The sequence below is a fragment of the Typopeltis vanoorti genome, chromosome 17 (genome assembly GCF_054136105.1).
Source record: "Typopeltis vanoorti isolate ZY-2024b chromosome 17, IOZ_Tvanoo_1.0, whole genome shotgun sequence".
Taxonomy (NCBI): domain Eukaryota; kingdom Metazoa; phylum Arthropoda; class Arachnida; order Uropygi; family Thelyphonidae; genus Typopeltis; species Typopeltis vanoorti.
In genome coordinates this window covers 4,304,035-4,323,760 of record NC_143565.1, presented here as the reverse complement: position 1 = coordinate 4,323,760, position 19,726 = coordinate 4,304,035, and the positions used below count along the sequence as shown (strand labels likewise).

Below are 19,726 nucleotides of genomic sequence, written 5' to 3'. Positions count from 1 at the left end.
ACATAAAAGCCCTGGTATAATGGGCAGATATTAATAATTTGCAACTTTTTATTTTTATATCTGATCCACACACGAAAGGCCACAAGATCTATAGCACATGTAGAAAGGCTTATGTGTTCGTCATACAATTTGTCTAATTTTGATAGTATATATCAGAACACAGAATTATAAGTAATTATTTATTGACTTATTGCTGATATTTCACTGGTATTATAATCAGCATCTTCAGAGCACAAAAACATCACAGTACGAGAGACTACAACAACATGGTGTAACAAAGAGACTAGTTTAACAAAATTGTAGTGACAACAACATAAAGACATTAAAGTCCTAATCAGGCACTCTCTATCTAAAAAAAAAAAAAAAATTGTAGTGACAACACAAAGACTCAAGTCCTAAAAAAACAGAGAGAGAGAGAGAGAAAGCAGGTAAAAGTTAGTGCTTCTAAGAACAATCTCTCTGACTTGTAAAAGCTTCTGTGCAGTACTTTTGTTTTCTTCCAGTTGATCCTGTGTGCAGGGGTATCCAAAGCATGGTCTGCTAGGCCCGACTTGCCATAGTGATAGTGCCAGATGTATCTTTTATGTTCACTGATGCGGATGTCTACAGTTCTTCCTGTTTGACCGTAGTAGGCTTGATCACACGAGCAGGGTATTTCGTAGACTCCTGGATGTGATAAAGGAGGGATGCTGTCCTTGGGTGAACAGATGAGAGTTGCTAATTTGACACACAGTCTGAATACAGTGCATAATTGATGTTTATTGAGAATTCTAGATATCTTTTCCGATGTGCCTTTAATGTATGGGATGGTGACTGTTTTGTTGAAGTTCTCCGTGGTGGAGTTTCTTAGGAGCATTTAGTATTTTGTATTTACATTTATATGTATTTATATATATCTGTATATATTTATTATATAAGTATATACTTATTTATATATTTAAAAAAAAAAAATTTTTTTTTTTTTTAAGATAGAGGAAGCCTAATTAGGACTTTAGTGTCTTTGTGTTGTTGCTACAATTTTGTTAAACTGGTCCCATCCACATCAGTATTTATATATTTAGATGTATTTTTGTATTTATATCTATTTTTTTGCTCCTAAGAAACCCCTCCCACTATCCACCATGGAGAACTACAACAAAACAGTCACCATCCCATACATTAAAGGCACATCAGAAAAGATATCTAGAATTCTCAATAAACATCAACTATGCACTGTATTCAGACAGTGTGTCAAATTAGCAACTCTCATCTGTTCACCCAAGGACAGCATTCCTCCTTTATCACATCCAGGAGTCTACGAAGTACCCTGCTCGTGTGATCAAGCCTACTACCATCAAACAGGAAGAACTGTGGACATCTGCATCAGTGAACATAAAAGATACATCTGGTACTATCACTATGACAAGTCGGGCCTAGCAGACCATGCTTTGGATACCTTTGCACACAGGATCAACTGAAAGAAAACAAAAGTACTGCACAGAAGCTTTTACAAATCAGAGAGATTGTTCTTAGAAGCAACAGAAGCCTTAAAACATGCTCTGAATCTCAACAAATATGGCTGTATAAATTTATCTAAGATTTGGGAGACAGTCATCTTAAGACATAACTAGTACCTGCTTTCTCTCTTTGTTTTTTTAGGACTTTAATCTTTGTGTTGTTGCTACAATTTTTTTTTTTTTTTTTAGATAGAGGGTGCCTAATTAGGACTTGTCTTTGTGTTCTTGTTGCTACAATTTTGTTAAACTAGTCCCTTTGTTACACCATGTTGTTGTAGTCTCGTCTACTGTAAAAAACTGTGTTTTTGTGCTCTGAAGATGCTGGTTATAACACCAGCGAAATATCAGCAATAAGTCAATAAATAATTATTTACTTATAATTCTGTGTTCTGATATACACCGTCAAAATTAAACAACAGATCTATAGTACATTAGTGCTGTGTATGGGCAACAGGAACAGAAGAAAGGAGGAATCGGTTCACATTTTGCTTGAACAACTGAGGGTTATAATCATTGGGAAGGCAGAGTTTGGGAGACTGTTCAAAAGGACAGATGTAGATGGGATGAAGGAGGAGGCAGTGAAGTTGTTTCAGTGAGTTTCAAGCCAGACTGTAAAAGGGTGTTGGCTAGTAGTGGCTCTTATTTTAATGACTTTGGAGGAGATAATAGTGGCCAATTCAGCAAAATACTGCTACGAAAAAAATATCTGTAGCAGAGGCACAAGGCAGAAACTGAACATCTGTGAGAGAGGGATTGAAGTGGGTATGTGAGAGAGGAATTATTAATTAGCCAGATTGCCCTCTTCTGGATAGAATCGAGCAATCATAGAGAGGATTTTCTTGCTTCACCTCACCTCAAATATGGGAGCATAACTGGTAATTAATTTACGGAATTGACAACGCATATGAAGTATTTAATTAAATACTTCAACAAAAATACATAAACAAAATGTACCATTGCATCCCATAGTGGATGGCATTGATTCCCCCACATATAAATTAGCCAAACATTTAGCCAAAACGCTCACACACTACACTGGCAACACACCATCACACATAAAAAAACTCAGCCCACTTTAAAGCCAGTATAGAAAACCTCACACTCCAACACACTGACATAATGGTCAGTTTTGACGTCTCCTCCCTATTCACTAATGTCCCACTCAAAGAAACCCTTGAGCTCATCCAAGCCAAGTTTCCTCCCGATATCTCAGCCCTATTTCAGTTCACAATGAACTCAGGCTATTTCGTTTGGCAAGGAAAGTTCTACAAACAGATAGAGGGGACAGCCATGGGTTCACCACTTTCCCCACCCTTGGCCAATTTCTTTATGGAGACATTTGAAGAAAAAGCCTTAAACTCCGCCCCACAAAAACCCACTATGTGGCTTCGTTATGTGGATGATGTGTTTGCTATTTGGCCACATGGCTCAGACACACTCCACTCCTTCCTAACACACTTAAACAACCAACATCCCAGAATCCAGTTCACCTTAGAAAAAGAGGAAAACAACACCCTCCCCTTCCTAGACACTTTAATCACCCGCCAGCTTGATGGATCTTTGGTTTTCTCTGTTTACAGAAAACTCACCCACACTGGCAGATACATTCACCAGCAATCCCCCCCCCCCCTCACAACAATATGGGGTGATAAAAACACTATATAACAGGGCAAAATTAATCTGCTCAGATGACAAGGCCCTGACTATGGAACTAAACCACATCCTCAACACTTTCTTAGCCAATGGCTATAACCCCAAAAAAATCCAAAAAATACTAAAACCTATAAACCACCACAACCCCCCTCCCCCCTCCACAATAAAGACTACACCAAGTCTATCACTATCCCCTACATCCAGGGCACCTCTGAAAAAATAACTAATATCCTCAAAAAATATGACCTTACTTCCTGTTACAGACCATATAAAAAGTTGGCATCCCTTATCCGCTCTACCAAAGACCAACCACTTCCCCTAGACCTACCTGGTGTATACCAGGTCCCTTGCAGCTGCAAATTGTCCTACTTTGGCCAAACAGGCAGAACAACAAATATCAGGATTTCAGAACACCAAGACTACATCCGGTTTCACCAGTACAGCCGCTCTGGGTTGGCAGACCATGCCTTAGACACCCACCATAAAATTTGTTGGAAGAAAACGAAAATAATCCATCGCAGCAAGTTTAAATATGAAAGATTATTCAAAGAATCTTCAGCAGCTCTAAAAAACGTTCCTAACCTCAACAAATTTGGGTGCATGAAACTGTCCCAAATTTGGGAGACTTTCATTATGAGAACTTCAGCCCAACTGCCAAGACTACCAAATTAGCCCGCAAGAGGGCACCATTAGGACTTTAGGAACAAAATTAGTTTCTTACTTTCTTCCTCATTTGCTTTGTTAGTTCCTTAGTGCACATACCATATCTTTATGTTCCTGAAGATGGCAATGTGACATTGCCGAAATATAGAAGTGATTCATTAAAGTTATCTTTAATTAAATACTTCATATGCGTTGTCAATTCCGTAAATTAATTACCAGTTATGTCTAACCAACGTATAAGTCTTACTACTAGAAATATGGGAGCAATATTCCATGGCTGGGTGGATTTGGGCGTTGTATAGAGTTAGCAGCTGTAAAGTAGCATCTTCTGTAAAAAAGTACACTAAGAATCAGAGGTTCAGGTCAGTCTAAGTAAAGAAATCTGATTGTTTGGATATGTCAGTATTATGAAGTTGAGGGGGGAAGGATGTGAGATCTTTCTTGCGAGAGATCAGACAGAACTGAATTTTGGTGGCATTGAAGTTTATGAGGCTGTCCTTACCTCACTAGGATATAGCTAGGAGATCTGAGTTCAGGTCACTGGTAGTGATACATCTTGAGGATTCTAATACTTCAGCACTACAAGGTTTGTCGAATGAAAAGAAGGAATGGAGTGTACCATCATCGGCAAAGCTATGGATAGGATTAGAAGTCTGTGAGTGCAGGTCATTTATATACAAGAAGAAGAGAGTGGGTGAAGGAACAGAACCCTGGGGCACTCCTGCATTGGTGGAAAATTCTGAGGAGAGGAAACCATCCCACCATGATACATAGTGAGTGACCAGTGAGAAAGTTGGTGATCCAGTTGCAAAGTGAAAAAGGCAGACCACAGGATGGCAGTTTGTTAAGCAGGCCCCTGTGCCAAATCCGATCAAATGCCTTTGAAATGTCCAGGACAACCATGCGAGTTTCTCCATGGCTTGAGTCCAGAGGTGGGTGGTGAAAGCAAGAAGATCAGCTGTAGATCGCGAGTGGTAGAATCCATACTGCTGGTCACTGATTAGTGGTATGACTCTAGGTGGTTCAAGAGTTGATTATTGATAACCTTCTCCATAATTTTAGAGAGAATAGAAGTGAGAGCAATTCAATGGTAATTCAATTTGTTCACTTTTATTACCTCTCTTTTGAATGGGCTGGATGTGGACCTGCTACCATGATGTCGGGTAGATGCCAGTTGAATAGGATAGATCGAAGAGTTGATATAAGATAGGTGTTAGTTCTGGGGCACAATTTTTTAACACAATAGGTGGGATATAATCAAGACCAGATGCCTTATCAGGTTGTTAAGGATTCTTCAGATTTCTTTTTCTCGGAAGACTATGGGAAACATGAAGGGAGCCATTCTCTGTGGAGTGGACGGAACTTTGCCTAGGTCATCAATACCAATGCAGGAATTTAAAGAGAACAGTGATGCCAATAAGTTGGCTGTGTCTTTAGGTGAGGTAACTACAGTACCATCTGGATGTGAGAGTGGTGGAAACCTGGGTGGGCAGAAGTTGCGCCTAATGGCCTTGGCAAGGGACCAAAGGAGTGACTGCCGTTTGGGCAGGAGGTGAGTGTGCAGCATTTGGTCCTTTCAAAGTCTGACTTGGACTTGGTGATGATTCATTACAACAATTGTAAGCTGCAGTGTAAGCAGAGTGGGCAGCTGGAGTTTTGGTATTGAGCCATTCATAGTCAGCAGAGGTTTTTTCTTTTACAGCATTAGCACGATTTTTAGAACCAAGAATTGGATGATGGCTGAAAATTTGGAGTGGAATAAGGGATGAGAGTCTTCATTACTGTGATGATGATTTCTGTTATTTGGTCTGAGCAGGTGTTTGGATTAGAAGCAGTCTCAGTTGGCATCCTTGTAGTGTCAAAAGACAAGAGACTGAACTAGTAGGTGATGGTAATTCTGTGGCAAAAGAGACTTCTCAGTCCATTGCTGATGGCAAACACCTCAGCATCCCTGCCTGCTTAGTTGGTGAAAAAACTGGAGAAGGGGAACCAATGTGAGTTGTGAACACTGAAGTCTCCAAAAAGGATGACCTCACTATTGGGATATTTCAACTACAGAAAGTTGAGCTTTAGAGAGAGAGAGAGAGAGAGAGAATTGAAAAGGTCAGAATTGTCGCCAAAGTTTAGAGAGCGATAGATAGGGCATATGAAAAGGGCAGGTTGGTTTGATAGAAATATTTTGAGCCAAAGCAGATCAAATAGTGGGGATTCAAGAATGTGCAGTCTCTGGCATGGTATGTTGGTTCTGATGAATGCACAAGTGTTGCTCTTGTGGCAGAAAAAGCTGTGTAATGTGTAGTTCCAGCAGCCAAGGTGGACAGTGCTATTTAGGTTGGGGTTCTGATGGGAATAATACTTCTGGTTTAGACAACTGTAGGTGGTGGTGCACATTATTTATATTGCTTTTTAGACCACGATGTTGGTGAAATGGATGTGGGAATTTATTTTTGGTAAGAATTAAATGTTGGTAGGTTGTTTGGTTGATTTTTAATGTTTTTTGTGGATGGATTTTTTGTTTTTTATAAGTTTTTTAAAACTATTTTTTTGCAGGAGAATTTTTGAGATCAGTAGTAAAATCACATTTCTTTGGGTTGTAATTTATTGTATTTTGTGAGGAAGAGATAAAGAGGAAGTGGGGCATGCAGTGAAAGGTGACAGACTCACAAACATACTACCCACACAGAGGGAACTCTGTCTGTCCATACATGGACTCGACAGTTCCACCTTACAGCCACAGTATTTGGTCTCCTTCCAGCCATGAACTGGCTGATCGAGAAACTCCAGATTCATTACTAACTGGGTTGGTCCCATGCACTATCTAGCGGCCAGCCTATGGAACTGTTTTACTGCTGTACCCTTAAATGGGGGAAGGTCCTTCTCTCCCCCAGTGAGAAGAGTGGTAGTGGTGGTGGGGGACAGAAACTGGAACCTTTGCTCTAGTGACCAAATATCAGTGCAACCACGTTCCTCATAAGCTAGGTGGTAGTATTTCACCAGGTAATGAAAGACATCTACCACGAGATCTAGTTGTTATTTCCTCCAACTAGGGAAGATATACTTATTTTGGCAGCAATGCTTAGCAGGTTTGCCAGAGTCCCTATTTGTGGAAACAGGCTACTGCTGGGATGATATGATTGTGACTTCAGAGGGATGACTTGACTGCAAGAGGCTATATATTGTGCATTGACAGCCCTTTAGCAGTCCCTTGTCTTTGATGAATGACTAGGTACCTTTCACTCTGAATGGTGAATTACCGACACTAACTCTGATTTATGCTTTGTTACTATTGACAGTGAACTGATGCCAGTACCTATAACCTGACAAGTACTTCCCAGCTTTGTCAAAACACAACACTGCCCAGTCATTCTCTAGGTACGCCTGAGAGTCCCACTAACCCGATCAATGCCGCTCCCAAGATGGAACTTACGCAAGGTAAAATGGAGCACTTTATGAGAAAACTTGTAGACATTGTATGGTTCATTAAGCCTGAGCTGAACAACTATGAAAGATTTGCAGGAGCACTCCTCTCTGCAGCCCGACATTGTATCTCATAAGGATACCAAAAACAATATATTTCCTGTTGGAACATGGATTCATAAAGGCTGTACGAAGAATTCCAAACCAAATACTCACAAGACATTACTGGGAACTTCTTAAAAGCCTGAACGCAGCAACAGAAAGACGGCACTCAACCATGAACCCATAAAGCCTGAACACTACTATGAAAACTAGGAGGTGCTTCAACTTTGAACACCAAGAAAAGTCAAATACACCTGAAGCAAATAGCAAACAATATAATTAATCTTTCAAGAACACCTACAGTCAAGAAACATGCAAGAAATGCTAAAATAGAACGGGATCAGACAAAGAATGAAGCCATCATGAAAGCAGATTTTCATATTGTAGATATGAAAAGCTTTATAAAAATCCATCTGCCTGATGCAAAAGGGACATAATATACAATAAACCAAGTTCATACATGCAGCAAAACACATGCCTGCTTAGCAGGAACAAGTTAAACTTCCAAATCAGCCTATGCTTCCATTTTAAATGAGTCCATCTAGCAGAGGATAACAAAATTCTAGATTAAATCAAAATGTTTCTGGTTAAGACTGTTTTATAAGGAGTTTTCAAGTTCTAACTCGAGCATTATTTGTAAACAGCTATTTCTTAGTTTGATGCAACTTATCTCTTAATAAAGTCTTGCTAGCTTTTTGATAAATTCTGTATGCAGTATGGGATTTGACGTTCTACTTGATATTTACACAGCTAATGAGAATTGTTACAGCCATTAAGATACACAAGTCTGTTATACGAGGGTGGTCTGAAAAGTTCTAGGCCTAACAATGAAAAAACAAATTTATAACTTCAAAATTATTTTTATTTTTCAACACAATCTCCCATAAGACTAATACATTTATTCCAGTGAAGCTCCAGTGCCATCATCCTGTACCTGTAGTGGTTCTCAATAAGATCTGCAAAATACCCCTCTATAGATGCAATCACTCTTGATTCGAAGAAAAATGCTGAACAGTAAGGAACAGTTTTAGTTTTGGGAAGAGACAGAAGTCAGAGAGAGCCAAATCAGAGGAATAGGGTGGATGTTCCAACAATTCATAGTGCAGATCCCTTAATTTTCGCATTGCCAAAACACCTCATTTGTGGGCAGGTGCATTGTCCTGATGAAAGATGATTTTTTTCTTCTGCAAACTGGATCTTTTCTCACGAATTTTTTCATCTAGTCTGGTTAAAAGATCAGAATAATATTCTCAGATTATTGTTTTACCCTTTTCAAGTTAATTAATAAACAAAAGCATCCCAAAACACCGATGGTATGACCTTTCCTGCTAATGGAACTGACTTTTTCTTCTCTGCCACTGAACAACCGGTTTCTGTCCACTGCTTTGACTACTGTTTGGATTCTGGTGTGTAATGGTGAATCCAAGTCTCATCCATAGTAATAAATCGATGCACAAAATCAGTTTTATTCTTGTTAAAACGCTCCAAGCACTGTTCAGAGATTTTCATGCGAGTGCATTTTTGATCTGCTGTGATCAACCGCAGCACCCATCTTGCGCAAAGCTTTTTCATTTACAATTCTTCATGCAAAATATATCCTATACGTTCTTTTGAAATGCCTATAGTCTCAGCAATTTCATGCACTTTGATTTGCCATTCATCCAATACCATACTGTGCACTTGATCAATGATTTCATACATTTGTCTCTGTATTCTTTGTGTTCTTACACTTTATGGACGTCCATCATGTGGATCATCTTCAAGGCTGGTACAGCCAGGTTTAAACTCAGCAGCCAATTCCTTAATTGTTGAAAATGAAAATGAATAGAAAAATCAGAACTCCATAGCGGACACAGGAAGTTAAAGAGGCAGTGAAGGAAAAGAAGAAAGTATATCAAAATTTCCTGGCAAATAAGTCAGCTTCTGCTCTTAAAGAATACAGAGACAAATGTAAGAAGGCGAAACACTGTGTAAAACTAGCTAAACAAAAGTCATGGGAGGACTTTGGCAAGAACATAGAAAATAAATATCAAGAAAGTGGTAAGATATTCTGGAGGTTGTTGAAAAGCTTAGAAATGGAGGAAAGAGTGGTGTAAAAGGAGTTAGAGATGATAAAGGTGACATGAAAACAGGAGAAAAAGATGTCCTTGAAGTATGGAGTAATTACTTTGAAAAACTGCTAAAAGAAACAAACAGTGATGATAGTACAGTGGTACTATCATCACTCAACTGGCATACAATCAGGAATATTCGACCAGAAATGCTGAAGTATGGTGGTACAAAAGTCCTACAGTGGCTGCACTGCATAGTTCAGAAAGCCTGGACAGAGGGTCAAATTCCCGATGATTGGAGTAGAGCTCTAATAGTACCCATATATAAAAAGGGAAATAAAACTGAATGTGAGAATTACAGAGGTATTTCCCTACTGTGTATGGGTACTATTAGAGCTCTACTCCAATCATCGGGAATTGGAGTAGAGCTCTATAGATCATTGGCAAGATCTATGCAAGTATACTTGAGAAACGGTTGAGTAGAATTGTGGAAGAAAAGCTTGGTGAAGAACAAGCTGGATTCAGGCCAAATAGAGGCTGTCTGGATCAGATCTTCACTTTATGACAAATAGTCGAGAAAGCATGGAAATATAACGAAGATCTGTATTTAAGTTTTGTCGACCTGGAAAAGGCATCCAAGAGAGAGGCTATTCAATACGCTACAGTTATATGGTTTCAATGGGGCATTATATCGAGCAATACTTAGTCTTTATTTGAGTTGTAAGTCAGCAGTTAGAATTGAAGGAAGTACAGGAAGATGGTTTAATGTTAAATCTGGTGTGAGACAAGGATGTACATTATCCCCTCTGTTATTCATTATCTATATGGATCACATTATGAAGGAAAGTGGTATTAAACATGATATCAAAATTGGAGATGTTAATGTCAGCTCTTTGCTTTATGCAGACGATGTTATACTTCTAAATAAATCCGCTACAAGTTTGCAAGATTCCCTGACTAAATTGAATAACTGTTGTAATAGATATGGTATGAAGATCAGCATTAAAAAGACAAAGACAATGAAAATAGGTAGAATTGTTGAAAATGTCAACTGTGTTGTGAATGGGGAACCTGTGGAATAAGTAAAACATTTCTGCTACTTAGGCACGATTTTTACTGAAGATGGTAAATTAAATATGGAAATAGACAACAGAATCAACAAAGTTGGTATGGTAGGCAGTCAAATGAATAAATCCATATGGAATAAGAGAGAAATTAGTCGGAACACTAAATTAGTTGTATACAAGATGGTGTTCAAACTAGTTTTAACTTATGGATCTGAGAGCTGGGTCAGAAGTAAAACCAAAGACCACAGATATGAGAGTCCTGAGAAAGATTAGAGGCGTGAACAGATGGCATCAATGGCAATATCATATTAAAAACGAGGATATTAGAAAAGAACTTGACATTGTCAGAATCCAGGAATGCGTTAGCAGAGCTAATCTCAGGTGGTATGGTCACTTAAACAGAATGGGCAAGGAAAGATTAGCAAAAACAAGTGTTGTCTGCCAGGTTGGCAGGAAAACAATCCAGAGGAAGATCAAGATATAGGTGGATTGATACGGTACAAAGTGCCTTAGATGATAGAAATATAAGATCTGATAATGTTGGAGTCTTGAGAAATAACAGACTGATTTGGAGGAAAATTGTAGATAGGAAGTTAGTAATGATGTAAATTTTTCATGTACATTTTTCATATTTTTCATGATGTAAATTTTTACATCCCTTGAGGGTACATGTCAGGAATTTGATGATGATGAAAATGAAGGAGAAGAGTGCCCATAAACTTTTATGAACTTTGAATGAATTTCTTTTGGCATTAAACCTTCTTTTACAAAGAATTTTATAACTGCACAATACTCAATTTTATCCATTTCAAGGGATACAGACAACACTTTTGCTTCAGATAGCTGTATAAAACAAATTTCTTGATAGAATGACTTGCAATTTCACATGAATGCTTATGACAGATGTACCAACTTTAAAAAAAAAAATCTTGCTGATAGTATTGTCATCTATGGTCAAGGCCGAAAACTTTTCAGACTACCCTTGTATAAACTAGCTTTTTTCAAATGTAGTTTACTAAACCTTCTAATAATAGCTTTCTAGCACCTCAATGTAGAGGTAACTATTTTTTAACGGAATATGTAGTAGACATATTTTTGTAATGGCTGACACATGTACAGAAAAACAGAATCTATTTAGTTTATAATATATTTCATCATATGGTACAAGGGCATCATCAGAGAGAGAGAGAGAAGCAAAAATCTTTTAATATAAAACAAAAAATTGAAAGTTAAATTAACTTACGCATCATAGTCTGAGGTAATACTGATGTCATCATCAGATGTTTGGTTATCATCTGGAAGCTGAAAAAGAAAAATGAGCATTCAATTAAAGATCATAAAGATGACAGAAAACATATCAAAGAAAAAAAATGAAATTTTATATGCCCTGTTTTATTTATCTCAATCATATTCTGAGATTGTAGTAACAGAACTGTCACATCATTGTCATTTCAAATGGGAATATTCAAAAGAGAGAGAGAGAGAGAGAGAGAGAGAGAGAGAGAGAGGTGAAAAATTGCAGTAGCTTAATTCGAAGAGTTAAGTTAGTGTGCTGAACTCTCCATCATTAAAGAATGACACAGATAAAAGAAAACGTTCAAGGGAGCATTTTCTTTGATCTTTGGGGCTCAAGGGCTCAAATATGAATGAGACTGTCATTTATAAGATGCAAGCAGTAGCAGTGGGCACAAGGAGATATTCAGTTCACATACAGTAAATTCCAGAAGCATCAAGAATAAGGATGAGGAGTTTTTACATGGTTAGTTCAGCTTGGCTCAAAATTTATAGACACTGGAAAGACTGGGGTGACAGATGATGATATAATGGATACTTTTTGGAGGGGAATACAGTGAAAACTTGATTGGGAAAGGATGGGGGGGGGATACACCTAATAAAAGCAAGAAGAATTGCAATCACAAAAGTAGAAGTTCAGTATAAATGCAAGGTAAGAGGAAGACAATGCATTTGATGTATCTGGTAAGGTTAGCACAAAATATAGAGATTGTTGCTAAAGGGCAGGAGAGATGATGCAAAGGAAGATGTAGAATGCTGTATCAGTAAATTAGCTCAATGAGCACAGAAGGGCAAACAAATCATTATAGGAAACCCACACCTAGGAGGACAAAGATTGAAAGGAGGAAAGGGTACATTGGGGAGACAAATTGGAATTAATGCAGTGACTGAGTAATAATTACCTAAAACAGCAAATGACAGAAGAGACATGGGGTTTGAGAGTACCGGATCTGGTGAGAGCATCAAAGACTGTATCTATAACCAAGATAAATATTTTGTCTCATACTACAGAGTAATCTTGCAGTCTTGCTTTAGGAGGCTAAGAAAATCTGATCTTGACAACCGCTATTTTGCAAAAAAAAAAGCATTAAGCCTGATATTAGAATTGGATATGTTACACTTAGCTCTTTGCTTTATACAAATGATATTGTACTCCTAAAAACATCCAGTGCAAGTTTCCAGGATTCTCTAACTAAACTTTTGAAAATCAGCAATAAAATGATGAAAACTATGAAAATAGGCAGAAACAATGACCACATCAACTGCATTCTGAATGGAGAGCCTATAAAACAGTAAAATACCTCAGCAATTTAGGCACAATTTTTAGTGAATATTGCAAGTTAAATCTTGAAATAGACAACAGAAGTGTATAAACAACAGAATAAAAGGGGCAATTAGCTAAAACATCAAACTACAAACCAGTTTTAATTTATGGATCTGAGAGTTGGGTTAAAAATAAAGCACTTGATCAAAGACCACAGATATCAGGGTTCTGAGAAAAATTAGGAGAAGGAACAGATGGCATTAAGAGCAGAATCATATTAAAAATGAAGATATTAGAAAGGAACTTGACATTATTAGCATTCTAGAATGTGTAAACAAAGGTAATCTAAGGTGGTATGGCCATTTAATAGAGTGGGTGAGGAAAGGTTAGTCCAACAAAGGTGTTTAATACCAAGATGGCAGGAAAGAGACCCAGAAGAAGACCAAGGTTAAGGTGGATTGATTCAGTCAGAAGTGCCTTCAAAGCATGAAATGTTAGATACAATACTGGAGTGCTGACAAGTAATAGACTAATTTTCAGGAAAGTTGTGGATATGAGATTAATAATAATGTAAACCTAATACATTTATTGTAGTGCCATCACAGTAGCCTGAAAACCCCTTGAGGGTGCATATCAGGAAATTGATGATGATTTCTCAACTATTTGTCATAAAGTGAAAATTGATCTTGACAACCTCTAAATTTTGCCTAAACCAATTTCACTCTCGAACTTACTCTTACATAATTTTTCTCAGCCTCTTCTCAGTTTGCTTGCATAAATCTTACCTGGGCCACTAGGTAATGGCCCTGGTAAATAATTCCTCTAATTCTCAAATTCAGCTTTATTATAGGTGGAAACTATGACGGCGCTACTCCAATCATCTGGAATTTGACCTATTGAATTATGCAGTGTAGCAAATGAAAACTTTTATACCTTCATATTTTTGCATTTCTGGTCAAATATCATCTACTCCAGCTACCTTTCCACATTTCAGGCTTTCTAATCCACCAGAAATATTGATGGATACTCCTGTTATCATTTCTCTTGAATATCCTAATCTTCAGTTTTTGAATCACTGTTATTATCTTTGATTACTTTCCAAGTGCTCTTTCCTCCATTTTAAGCTTTTTAAATAGCCCCAGAATATTTTGCCACTATCCTAATATTTATCTTCTATATTCTTACTGGTCTTCCCATGACTTTTTTTTTTAGCTACTTTTACATAGAGCTTAAGTCTTACATTTTTCTCTGTATTCTTTTAGAGCATCTGCCAACTTATTTGCTAGGAGCCTTCAGTATTCTTTCTTCTTTTCCAGGACTGCTCTCTAACTTCTTGTATATTACAGTGTTCTTATTTTTCTATCCTTGCAGACAACTTCACCACATCTTTGTGAATGTGGTCATTCGTCGCACCTTTAATGACAAAAGATCTATTATAATGCTATATGTTTGACCCTGGACACTCTCTTCATGTTACTAACCTCCTCCTCCTTATTCATCAACAAACTCTTTTAGATGTTGAAAGTTTTTCCACTTGGTTATATTATAAATTAAAGATGCCGGGAAATTATATTCTTGGTTTCATCCTTTATCCAAGTGTAAGCAAACAAAATTTGCACATGAAGTAACTTCATCAACCTTGGTATCATTTCTGGGTCTGGCTCCCACCAATGAGACCTCAATAAAGGTCAAAACTGGTCTGGGTAGTGGTCCTTGCCATAATGCATAGCATTATACATGTCTTAAGAAGATGTGCATTGCATTATGGGATACTAAGGTAATTAATGTGAAGTCATTAGCCTCTATATATGAGTTGCCCTGTCATGAAGTTACTTCATGTGCAAACTTTGTTTGCTTCCCCTTGGATAAATGATGAAACAAAGAATATAATTTCTTGGCATCTTTAATTTTTAACTTTTAGATGTTCTATCTCATACTCCAAAAGTTTTGTTTCTCTTTTCATTTTTCATGAGCTCTTGCCTAAACTCTTCCATTCCCTTTGCTATCATTATTATCAACTTCCATCTGATTTCTGACTATTCGACAACATTTTTTGAAATGCTCAAGTGTATCATGCAGTGGCGGCTTGTATATAAACACTGCGGCACTCCCAAGGAAAAAAACAAAAAAAATTAAATTTTGTTTGTGTTTATAAATAATAACAATGCTTACAACATTATATAAATATAATACATGTTAAAGGTTATAGCTTATGTTTCGACATTGATTGAATAGTTAATAATTGGAATTGTTCGATTAATGCTTTAGATTACGAAACAAATGCACTGCGATCTAATGCAGTGTCGGAATTATCACGTTCAGCCAATTGCAGCTAGACTCGCTGATGTTCGTTTGCACTTATCACGACACGTAACAAGTGAATCCGATACTGCTCGTTTGAGCAATGTCGCTACAGATAAAATGTATGCTTGTGCATGTTATTTCTGTGTACGAAACTTTTATTATTGGTGTGTGTGTTCGTGGTGAGGGTGAAATATTTTTAATAAAACAATTTTTTTAATATGTAAATTTATTTATTAATAAATTGGTTACTGATTAGGAAAAAATGAATTATTTTTCTTATTTTGTATATATGCAGCACCACGATTTAAAATTTTCACCTGCCGCCACAGGTATCATGATAATTCTCACACATTAATGATGTTATTTCTTTCACTCAAAGTCCACAAACGTTTAACATTTTTTAATATATAAAGTAATTCTTACAATGCATTCACTGGGAAAAATCCAGGGCAAAACTCAGTTTTCAACCTGAAGTTTTCCTTGTTGATGCATGCTTTCTCAGCGACACAATTTTCACAATGTCTAACTTCAACAAGCAGCTAGAACATCAGGATAAGAAACTGCACTGGAGAACACTTGTATCCAGCCTGATAAAAATGAATCATTATTATAAGGTAAAAATCACACCAAACTATTTATAACAGGTTTTCTTCACGGAGTTTCAAAAACTGTTATGTTCAAGCACGACTATTATTATTATGATGATACTCCATGCAGTCAGAAGACTCATTGTGGGAGATCCATTATTCACACAATACCTTCTGCGATGAGTCTGTGACTCCATGGACGTCAGATGATGATGATAATAACATCCCTGATAATCACACTCTTACACAATGTCAATGCGTGATCTTGCGTTCTTTCCCATCCTGCTATTCACTGAAAATGTCTTCAGTTTCAATCTTATATAACTCCTTTAATAACTTGCATGTTCTCCTTTTTCCCACCTAGAAGTTAGTTTTTGAAGCCCTAAAACCTTCAATCTATTCTCGTATGGATTCAATCTATTCTCATTTCAGAGACCTGCCACAATCTTTGTCACTTGCCTGTGGATCCCCTCCACCACTGCATTCCCATGGGATTCAGGTGTCCAGATCTACACGTAGTAGTCCAGATGTGGCCTTATTAAAGCCTTATAAAGGGGAGCAATAACTTCTCTATCCCTACTTAAAGCCATATAATCTGATGTGCTGTTTTGGTCACCTTTGCAACATGCCCTCTAAACTAAGTCCCTGTCCACAATCACTTCCAAGTCCCTGGACTAATCAGCTTCCTGCAGTTCAGTTCCATTTATAATGCAGTAACAGCTTGTGATAACTTCTTCCTACAGTGCATCACCTTACACTTGGCCACATTAACTGGCCGTTTACCTTTGCCCACACTGCTAGTCTATTTAAGTCATCCTACAGGATCTCTACATTACCTTCATTCAACATCACACTTCCCAGTTTTGCATCATCAGCAAATAATTGAACATATTCCATCAAATCAAATCCTATATAATTGATGTGCAAATTTGACAAATGAGGACCAAGTACTGAGTCCTGTGGTACATCGCTGGTCACCTGCCTACTCCTGGACCCAACTCCTCTACAAACCACTCTTGATATCTACCCATCTAATCCAAATCACTAGATTCATATCTATCTCCATTTGCTCCAATTTATGCAACAGAGTTCAATGTGAAATCCTGTCGGATGCCTTTGTGAAATTAAGCAGTATCGCTGAGTAGCTATTTCCCTTATCCAACTCCATTGTCACTTTATTGTAAAAAGTAAGCAAATTACAAAGGCAAGACCTATCCTCCACAAAAACCATGTTGTCCCTAATAAGGTATGATATTCCTATCCACCCAAGTGCTGAATTCTATATTTCACCAGTTTCTCCAATACCTTAACCACCACTGCTGAGATCTGACTGGCCTATAATTGCTACTTTTGTATTGGAGCTTCCTTTATGTAAGACTATTTTGCTCTCTTTCCACTTCATCAACACCTTCTGCAGTACTGAAGCTTAAATTGAACAGCTCAGTCAGAGGAGCTAATAATTCTCTTGCACATTGTTGTAATACATGTGCTGATATATGATCTAATCTCATGGCTGTGTTTACATTGAGGTTCTGAGTTTAAAATGGTACCAAAAACGCACAAGAAAAGTAATGCTAAAAAGAGCACTGCAGGAGAGAACAACAAAACTAGCCCCGCTAATGAGGTCACTGGAGTTGTGGAGGAGGTTAATGAAAATGAAATAATCTTCAAAATAGCAAAATTAAAGCACATCATCAGAGAAATGACACAGGAATTTTAAAAAGTCAAGAGGAATTTAAATGGGAAAATGAAATCAAGCAACAAAATAAGAAACAACAAAGCATGGAAACAGGTAAGTCAGGAAGTAATAGAAATCAGGTAAGTGGCATTGTTAGTAAAAAGAAAGAAGTTATTTGGTATGGTGACTCTATAATAAAACATGCTATTGATGAGCAAGTTATAACTTCGAGTTTTCCCGGAGCTCAAATTAAGAATATAAAGGAAGCAATTCAAAGATAGAAAAGAAAAGTAAAGGAGATTGTAGTAGGTGCTAAAGAGTTAACTAGCAATAAGTTCAATATGAGAGAGGACATGAAAGGGTTGTTGGAAGAGATGAGAATAAAGAGTGAGAAAGTGAAAATCGTCAGTATTTTACCTCGATATGATAAAAATAAATTAAGAAGAAGGGCTATGATGGCAAACAATTCGATGTGTAGGTTGTGTAGAAGGAATGGATGCAAGTTTTTGGATGTGTGGAGTGAGTCTGAGGGAAGATTAGATTTGTATAAGAGGGATGGCCTACACCTGAATGCGTTTCATATCAGGATCTAGAAATACTAATAACTGGTATAAGACCTAACACAGAGAGTAAGGGAAACTAAATTATAAAGGGAGGAATGGTGAGAATGTGAGTGTAAGAGTGAGAATGTTATATAACTGTGTTATGATGGGAATGGGCTTTGTGATGGAAATGTTGACGAGGAGAGAACGATTTCGACTTTGCGTTCGTTCAGTTTGGACCCATCAAAAGTGTGCAAAGATGTCTACATGTATAGGGCACTAAAGAAGAATAGAGATCTGCAAGTTGTCCAACTTCATGCAGACTGCAGGCAAGAGTATACAAAAGAACATGCAGGTAGATTATTATATCTGTACACAAATGCTAGGAGTATCAGAAACAAAGGTGGTAGAGTTTGCTGCCTTAGTCAATATGTTAGGACCTCAGATTGTAGGCATTAGTGACACATGGCTATCAGAATCAGATACTAACTGGTATCGGGTGTAAAGGATACAATATTTTAGGAAGGATAGAGAGGATAGGAGAGGAGGGGACATGCAGCTAATGATATCGGATAACTTGAATCCAGTTAGAGTTGAGACCTATGATTGTAGTACTATTACTACTAACAATATTTCATGTGGCAGTGAGTTTGAAGCCATCTGGTGTGAGGTGGAATGTAGCAATATCAATTACACAGTGAGATGTTGTTACAGACCTTTTTGGATCGGTTGCTAGTGATGAAGAAATGCATCACCAAACAGAAAAGATGAGAGCGAAAAGATCAGTCATAATGGGAGACTTTAATTATCCAAATATTGATTGGGTAACAGTAGAATCTCATAAGAATGAAAATGCATTTAGTGAGCTGTTGCGGGACAACTTCCTCAAGCAGCATGTGATAGAAGGAACTAGAGGTCAAAGAGTGTTACATTTGATTATAGTGTCAGAGGGCGTTTCAGTTAAAGATGTAATTATTTTGCCTCCGGTTGGTGACAGTGATCATGCAGTACTCGCTTGGGAAGTGACTAAGTTTATGAATGTTCCATTAAGAAAAGGTTACATGTTCAATTACAAAGCAGGAAATTATGACCAACTAAGGAGTATACTAAGTTCAGTGGAATATGATCAGTTGATTGATGGGAAGAACATCGACAGTGCATGGGAAGCATTTAAATAATACTTAAATAATGCGATATCCGAGTGTGTTCTGAGCGAACAATAAACAGCATAGGAGTCAAATGGATGTGTAATCTTATTAAGCAAGAGATTTATAAGAAAAGGATATGTGCATTATGAAAATTATAAGCAGCAGGCTAGAATAGTCACAGCTGTTGTACAGAAAGCAAAGTCTGAGTACGAAAAGAAAATGGCTCTGCATGCTAAAGACAACCCACAAGAATTCTATTATTGATATGCTGCAAGTAAAAGAAAGAATGAATATGAAAGAATAACTCTTCTAAATGCAGATTGACTGAGGGTTACAGATTCAGAAGAGGTTGTTCAACTAATGAGTGCCTATTTTGTTAAAAGCTGTCAATCTGGTGTACGTGGCATTGAACTCACTGTTACCTCTTCACTGGAAGAAGATACTCAGGTATATGAGGTTGG

The 19,726-nt window shown here is 37.4% G+C and overlaps 1 protein-coding gene across 4 annotated transcripts in view; it reads right to left on the bottom strand.

The window, feature by feature from the left end:
- The window catches only part of LOC150097105 (sorting nexin-29-like), a 780,446-nt gene that overhangs the window by 178,335 nt on the left and 582,385 nt on the right, over positions 1 to 19,726 (bottom strand). For all 4 annotated transcript variants that reach the window (XM_090406852.1, XM_090406853.1, XM_090406854.1 and 1 more), the window contains one exon: positions 11,693 to 11,751. In XM_090406852.1, the coding sequence (XP_090262978.1) occupies positions 11,693 to 11,751 (59 nt within the window). The remainder of the gene's footprint in view (positions 1 to 11,692; positions 11,752 to 19,726) is intronic.